This window comes from Gekko japonicus, unplaced genomic scaffold (assembly GCF_001447785.1).
Source record: "Gekko japonicus isolate JY-2015 unplaced genomic scaffold, Gekko_japonicus_V1.1 scaffold1754, whole genome shotgun sequence".
Lineage (NCBI taxonomy): Eukaryota > Metazoa > Chordata > Lepidosauria > Squamata > Gekkonidae > Gekko > Gekko japonicus.
The window spans coordinates 381,786-390,357 of NW_015162533.1; the positions used below are offsets into that span (position 1 = coordinate 381,786).

At 42.3% G+C, this 8,572-nt stretch overlaps 1 protein-coding gene across 1 annotated transcript; it reads right to left on the bottom strand.

The window, feature by feature from the left end:
* Positions 1-6,381: 6,381 nt before the first annotated feature.
* LOC107106191 (ubiquitin-60S ribosomal protein L40-like) lies at positions 6,382-6,915 on the bottom strand. Its single transcript, XM_015406300.1, is given in 3 exon segments — positions 6,382-6,650; positions 6,652-6,799; positions 6,801-6,915. Coding segments are annotated over 3 exon segments (387 nt in total). The 5' UTR covers positions 6,902-6,915; the 3' UTR covers positions 6,382-6,512.
* Positions 6,916-8,572: the final 1,657 nt, after the last annotated feature.

Sequence of the window (8,572 nt, forward strand, 5' to 3'; positions counted from 1 at the left end):
CACCAGCAACTCTCCTGGTAGTGGCCACCTTGAATGCTCAGCCTGGGTGATTCACATAGCTATGGGTCAATGCTGCAGCCAAGCTGGACATCATGTGCAACTTGTCTGGGATTGGGAAGGCTAGATGGCCATTGCTGGACAAGTCACCAGGGCTGGGTTGGGCTCACTCTTAAAGTTTTCAAATTATTTGCCCATTTCAGTTTTTAAAGAACAGGTAGCAATTTCAAAAGCCAGTGTAGTATATAAAGAAACCTTTAATTAATGAGAGGAGTGACTTTTTCCATTGTGTCCCCCCCATTTGTTCTACTGTAGCATCAGCATCATTTCCCGCTCTCCAGATTAGAATTCACACTTCTTCATGGAGTGCTCTCAGCTTATTGGGGAATGTGATGATGATATAGTGTTTTATAATCAATAAGACCTGCTACTAGTTGACACCACTGAGGGCAAGGAAAGCTCCTTTAGAGAGAGACATTTGCTGGATGGGTCAGATAGATGAGCCTAGCCAATTAGATCACACCGTGAATGTTATGATATCACTAAATAAAATAGTAAAATGATACAATTTGTATTGCGCTGTGGGCTATCCTGTGCAACTCAAGTACTGTGTTGTTATTCCTGTAATAATTGTTGGGTGTCCAGCAGCCTAATATCAGAGAGAATTAGGTTGCTTCTATCCATTGATTTCAATGGACTTAAACACTCCTGACTATGCATACTTAGGTTGGACTGTTAACAGGGCAATCCTAAGAACACTTTCCTGGGAGAAAAACCCACTGAATAGACTGGAGTATGATTCTGAGTAGACCTGTTTAGGATTGCTCTCTTAGTCTGCTAACCTGTGTGTATATATATGCAAGCAGGACTATTTTTGGGCAGGAACGCACAGGAATGGAGTTCTGGCTGGCTTCAGAGTTGGCCACGCCCACTACAGCCAAAACCTCTTCGTTCCTTCCCTGGCCTGTCCAAGGGCTGGCTTGCCCAGGCTTCCCGCAGCCGTGGGGTTCCCAGGCAAGCCAAGGGAAGGCACGGGGGGGTGACCTAATATGCTAATGAGCTGCACTGTCAGGGTTGTGGCCTATTATGCTAATGAGTTTCTGCTGGGTGTGGCCTATTATGCTAATGAGTTCATGTTGGGCTTTTTCTACAAAAAAAGCCCTGTATGCAAGTAAGCCCCATTACAAGTCATGGAACTTCTGTCAAGTACAAATGCATAAGATCAGGTGGCATGTCTAATGACAGATAATAGTAATGGCCTAGAATTCCTTAAGATAATAAGAATGGCTGGTAAAATTTCAACAAGAGGGGAAGTAAGCTGATCACACTAGTCTTCCCTTGTTTACTACAGACAAATTGAAAAATAAATCAACCCTCTTTCAAATTCATGAATGGCGTTCATCTCCTTAATAAGTCTTCAGATTCATACCACTGTGATCTTTCACAATTAGTTCAAATCTCATTTAATTTCCTAGTTTAATGAAACTGAGAGATGTTTGATCAATTCACTTTGAACACTGTTTAATCCATTTGTATGAGTTGCAACTGAAACAAATACAAATTAAAATCAGATGTACTTAAATTATAAACATGACATATTTTTATTACTTTAGTTTAAGTAAAAAGAGGCTTTTTTAAAGGCATATCAGGTTGGGCTCATTCTCACTAAGGTACAAAATTATGACTGGGCTATATAACGTCTGACTGCATATGAGGATTGTGTGTATTTTTTTTTTTTAAATCCTGCACCTAAAAAATTAGGAGTCTCAGACAAGGGTCCCTGACATGCTAGATGGTTACTGAAGCGATTTAGCACAGTCATAGAATTACCCTCTCTGTAGAAACTAGAACATAGTCACCACCAGCAATTTATGTTGTAATAATTGTTGCAGAGCACTGGGAACATGCATCTGTAGACTGTGCCATATTGTTACAGAAACAGTATAAAAAAGCCTTACTCAGCAAACTAGAGCACAGAATGCAGTCCTAAATCAAGTTACGGTCTTTTAAGTACATTGAAAACAATGGGCTTAGAAGGGTATAACTCTGTTTAGGACTGCATTGCTAGTGACCAGTAGCTTATGTAGTAGTACCTGTTCCAGGGCACTATGAACTTCTGTGCATTACAACAAGGTAACTTTTGGTGATGTTTTATCAGTGTGCAAAAATACACATTCGTATGTTTTTTGGTATTAGGCAAAACGCCATACAAAAATAATCCTTAGGAAATCATATGTATGCTCACATCAGAGTTACACTTTTTGCAGCATTACATCAATGCATTTGTACACTGCGGTAACATAGAGCAGGAAGGAAATGAAATCTGCATCTTAGTGCTCATGCACCACAGTATACTCCTGATGGGCTGTATTTCAGAAATAAGACCAGTTAATTTTGAGCTCCAGAATCCTAGGAGTTATTTGAGGGAACTTTCAGGAGTATCTTTAAAAGGAGATACATGACTTTTGGACTGGGGTAACTGTATACTTTTTCAGGAAGAGAGGACAGACAAAGGAACATCCCTGAGATAAAAGAGAAGAGTAAACTTAGTATTTCCCATAGGGTAGATTTACATGATTGTTGCTGTTCCACTGCACAGCAAGTTCAGGAATCATCCTGGGGTTTTTACATTAGAAAACCCGAAGCACCATGCTAAATTCCCTCCCTAGGAAGTTTGCCTCTTGAATTGCTCATAAAGATCGCTGTGTGCCAGAATTAAAATATATATATATATATCTGCATCTACAATGTTAGTTAACAGGATTGTTCCTCATATTGTGTGATTGCAAAGCAACACGGAGGGAGAAAATCTGGCGTGTGAATCTACTTATTAGCTGAATTTGAGAAGGGTAACCCTGGGGTTATGTCTTCCTTTGCACTCGGGTGCTCTAGAATGTAGGAAAAACAAATGTAATAAAGTCAAAAGAAGCAAACAAATATTTCATTGAAATTTTCATGCACATAATGATTTTCATTAAAAATATGAGAGGGATGGATGCAATCAGTGATAATCATGCATAATACTTATTGCTGAAAATATGCCACATTGTTAATTCATGGAAACCCAATGCCTAATTATTTCTATCTGTGTAATTGATGGGCTTTGTTTGTGCTGTTTTGTCATAAAAATTAACCGAAAAGAAATTTTCTTCTAATTTATAAGCACTTCAGCAACAAAAAAAAAAAAAAAGAATATACTGCTTACCATTGCTACAGTAAGGCTGAAAAGGCACACTTTGGGGAAATATCACTAGAGGTTTTCACAGTTCTCTATAAGCTTATTCTACTTGCTGTTAGGCAATCCTTGCAAATCGTATCCGTGCTTACATGGAAATAAGAACCATGGGAAATACCTACTTCTGGTTAAACATGCATAGGATTGGGTGAGAGAGTTTGAGTGAACAAGATGTGGAAATTGCTAATGCAATGGTGGGAAGACTAGTGACTGTTGTGTCTGTAAGCCCATGAAGAAACAAACACGAACTTCAGCAAGGTTTGGGATCATGTCGTGACAGGCTCAGGTATTCAAAACTGGGACAATTCTTTTATATCTCCACCTAGTTCTGAAATTTTACACCATTATTATTGCATACCATTCCCATATAAAGAAAATACAGCCTAGGAGCATATGCAGAATTCAGCCTCCCCCATCCCCAGCTGTTTAGCTACCATTATTCAGAACATGTTGCAAGAATAAACTGAATACAGATTAGCAAGAGAATAACTGATACATACAGTAGTTCAATTAATTTTTTTTTTTGAGACCAGTAATTTACATGGTGACGGGTAGATAAACTTTTGGAGTACTCTGAGAATGATTTTTAATTTTGTACACACAGAATTAGTCTGATGTTGCCTGCATTGCTTGTGGGCACATATTAAATCTGGTTTAATTTAACAGAAACTACAAAGCAGCAGAGGTTGTTTTCCCATAAGAAACAAGATAGGATCAAGAATGAATGTGGCCATCTAAATTAAGAGCTCCTATAGGCTGCAATCCTAACCATATTTACCTGTCTTTAAATCCCATTTGACTCAATGGGACTCATTTCCCAGTTACCCTGTTTCAAACTATGCAGGTGTAGGAGTCTCTGGAATTACTGGGCTGTGCACAGGATCAGGACACATAAGCATTAGCACTCAGAGTGTATCTGATGCTTGCAAGAGACAAGTGGGAGGGATCTGAATACAATGAGAAACATGATGGAGAGGAGAGAGGGAGGGAGGTTACCCGGGTTAAATGTGAGTAGATGCAATTGCAAGTGTTTAAATTTGGGTAAATCTGGAGGCAAAGATTCAGTACATGTCACAGAAAGACAGAAGGGGGGGGGAAATATTCACAGCAAGATTCAAAGGCTCACCTCTGGATATATTCAACATTAAATCCCACTCACCACTCAACCCCAACACTGTGTATTACAAACTTGAACTTCCTCATAGTCATAGTACCAATGTCGTTAACACAAGCCGAACAATAACCTTTCATCCTTTTGGGAGGAAACAAAGCAGATTTCTTAGATGCCTCTGACTTGCATACTTGGGACATAAGAGATATAATAGGCACTCTTAATTTTCCCTCATTATAGTCACTTGGACGTAGAATCAGTGAGCTGGCAGCCGGGTATACGCCTCTGACTTGCATACTTGGGACATAATAGATATAATAGACACTCTTAATTTCCCCTCATTATAGTCCCTTGGATGTAGAATCAGTGAGCTGGCAGCCGGGTATAGAGGTCCCTGGAGTTGAATCACTTTGGGCTGAAACACAGAAGTCTGATAGCCTTTGTAGGAGACCTGCTCATCTGCGGCTGATGAGGCATATTAGCCCAAGTCTCTCGGGTCCCATTTTAGGTCAGGACACTCCTCCTAGGAGTAGGCTTGCCAAGTCCCCCCGGGGGTGGGGAAACCCCCGCCCCAAAGGCACATTCCCTGCCACCACCAGATCGGGCCGGATCGGGTCACCAGGAAGTGACGCGATGACACTCTATGGTTTTCCCTCAGATGGTCATGGCCCCGCCCCCAGCATGCCCGGCATCATCATGTCACTGCCTGGTGATGTGGATGTGGTGCATGTGTGTTCTCCGTGATCGGCCCGGGAGTCCCCCACTGCGGAGGAAGATAACACTTGGCAACCCTACCTAGGAGTGTATAATGATTTTTCTCCTAGCAGATGCTGACATGGCTCCTGCATCTCAGACTCAATTGAAGCCCAGAAACAATATTCATTTCTTTATCTAAATATTTATACCTCCCTTTTACTCCCTCATAAAAGCCCCAAATAGCTTATACCATCTTTTTGCCCATCTCCATTTTATCCTCCCAGTAACACTTCTGTGAGGTAGGCTAAGCTGAGACCCAGGGACTGGCTCAAGCTCAACTAGCAAGCTTCAGTGGCAGAGTCAGGATTCAAGTCTGGGTCTCCCAGATCCTGGTCTGACACTATAATCACTATATCACACTGGCTTGCTTCCATCATGCTAGAGGCCTACCCCTTTTGAAAGTCAAATCTATTTCAAACTGATGTGCCTGATGAGTGAGCATGAGTGGTCATTGATTCAACTGTAAGAAAGTCTTTGTTCTTGGTATACATGTAATTGTAAGCAACTATATCAAGTTTCCTTAGTACCGTATATACCTCCGTTATTTAATAAGCTTAGATCTCCTGAAAGGGCTGAACATTTTGCTGTTCCCCTACTCAGGACACTAGTCTTATATGGAATGCTGATACTAAATGGAGCTGAACCAGTGCAAACTCCCTGCCTCATCTGTGGAGAAACCTGCTTCCCAGCTTACCTATTCCTTACCCACTTGGGCACGTCTGAAACCTAGTAGATGGTGATTTTGTTCTGAATAGGGATGGACCTGAACTGGGAAAATGTGGTTCATGTCAGTTTATGGTTCATGGCTGAACCACAAACCAAACCATGGACCAAACTGGGAGGTTTATTTGCAAATTGAACTGGTTTGTGGCCCAGCAATTACAAAAAAGTTTAAAAGCACAGTATAAACATTTAAAAACAGTAATTATAGCTACTGGTGGAAGTTCCGACCCATTAATACAGATGGATATGGCCGGTTGCCAATGGCTGGATGTCCGGCAGGTGGGAGATGGCAACCTCAGGGAGGCCATCCGTGGACACCCACTGCCTCAGCCAAAAGCCTGGCAGAACACCTCCATCTTGCAGGCCCTGCAGAACGTCCTGCATCCTTTGGTGACTCTAAGGCTTGATTCACAGATGTAATCTGTGGGAATCAGGGGGTAGAGGCCTGAGGTAGTAGAATGAACTGTGCCACTCCAGGCTTCTTCAAGTGATAGGTTTTAGCTTGAATGTTCTTTCACACAAAAGACCCCTTGGGGGTTTTTTTGGGTTTTTTTGGGTGCATCAACCACTTTTATTGGAGCGGGCAGAAAAGGCCACAGGCCGAGAGACAAGGAGACGGAATGCTTTGCTGCAAGTGTGCTGGAACCAGATGGGAAATGGCAAGCATCCACCCTGGTCCTCCCATGTTCTTTACTTGACCTTCTTCTTGGGGCGCAGGTTGTTGGTGTGGCTGCAATTCTTCTTGCGGCAGTTCACGGCTCGGGGGTGCAGGCGGGCGTAGCACTTGCGGCAGATCATCTTGTCGCAGTTGTACTTCTGGGCGAGCTGCCCACTGGGCAAGCTGGCGCAGGGAGGGCTCGATGATTCCTCCACGGAGGTGCACCACCAGGTGAAGGGTGGACTCTTTCTGGATGTTGTAGTCAGAGAGCGTGCACCCATCTTCCAGCTGCTTCCCTGCAAAGATCAGACGCTGCTGGTTCCTTATCCTGAATTTTTGCTTTTACATTCTCAATCGTGTCACTGGGTTCCACCTCAAGGGTGATTGTTTTCCCAGTCAGGGTTTTCACAAAAATCTGCATGGTGGCAGCTGCATATCACCAAGACCTATGAAGCTGAGACGGAAACACAGATAAATCGATACAAATACTCACAGAGCCCCCCCTCCCCTTTTGCTCCTTCTTCTACCCCATCCCAGCCCCCACAAAATACCCCTTGTAAACAGCCCAGCAGCAAGAAGATCCTATCCCCCACACTCATTTTCTATGTTTTCGACATAGGGAGACATTCCAAAATATGATCTTCCATGAACCTTCACCTGCAGTCTGAAGTAGTTCAGCCCCCTCTACCTCTTCAGCATCTCACTGCTTCCTTCCCATGTAATTTGCTGCATTTTAAAATTTTATCCTGCCTTTCTCACTGAGAATGACGACTCAGAGCTGAACAAGGAAATAAATACATTAAAAACCAACATCATGATAATTCTAGAGAGGTTGCTGTGTTAGTCTCTCAGACAAAATATAAGCAGAAGCTTTATTGCACCTTAAAGACTAGCATCATCTAATTTCAGCATACATTTTTTGTGGGCTTGAGTGCTCTTCTTCAGATGCACTGATTGGGTCCTCATTGTATGCTTTGTTTTATGTAGGGTTATGAAAAACAAGCAGCCAGCAGGTTCAAGGGGTCATGAAATGCAGGAAGTTCATGACCACTTGACCCTGCTGTTTATTTGGTTTTTTTAATACCTCTGCATCAGTGATCCCCAACATGGTACTTGTTAATAGATTCAGGTGGGTAGCCATGTTGGTCTGAAGCAACAGAACAAAATTTGATGAAAGCATATACCCAGAATTAAATTTTGTTGGTCTTAAAGGTGCCACTGGACTCAAACTTTGTTCTAGGATACTTGCTTAGGCACTGTGAGGCCCACTGATGGGTTTCCTGATGCTCATTTGCTTCTTCCCCAAAGTGAACAACACTGGACAGGAGAACCCAGAAACAACTGACTTCTTACTTCTTAGTAAAAGGATGTTTGGCTTCCCAATGTTTTCTGATTGGCCTCAGTACCCCACAGCAGCCATTTTGTGGATGCCCATTCCCTGTTCTCAAAAACCTAAAAGTGCCCACAGGTTCAACAAGACCAGGGATCCCTTCCCTTCATAAAAGGACTACACAGTGAGGAGCAGCTCATAGCATCTGAAGAAGTAAGCCCTATTCCACGAAAGATTATGCTGGAATTAAATTTTGCTAATCTTAAAGGTGCCATAAGCATCCTGTTTATTAAAAATCAATAATCCACAACTTTTCAGCCTAAATTACCACATAAATAGATTAGCATTGCAAAGAAAGAAGCCCTCTGTCCCAAAGAGCCAATGCACCTGCTTGAAAGGAATGTACTCAGGTGGTGGCCAAAGAATAGCTTTTATAGAGAGCTTCAAGAACAGGAGATATCCAGAGGACCTGAAATAGAGCACAGACTCTTAAGTATGTGTGAACCTGGCCTAAAATACGGCCCCCACACCCCTTCTAAAAGCTAATGCTTCTCCCCCACACACACATCTGTTTTGATGAGTTTGTCTGTCATGTACCTTCTGTGGGTGCTGCTAATTTTTTTCCAGTTGGGTGTTTTGTGTCAGGTGTAGGAGGCTGAGTGAGAAAATTACCTCATAGTCTCTATTTATTGAAAGTGATTATTTTAACAGCTTCCCATATGTGTGCATTGTTCAGGGACTCTGGACCTGTTTCCATCTTCA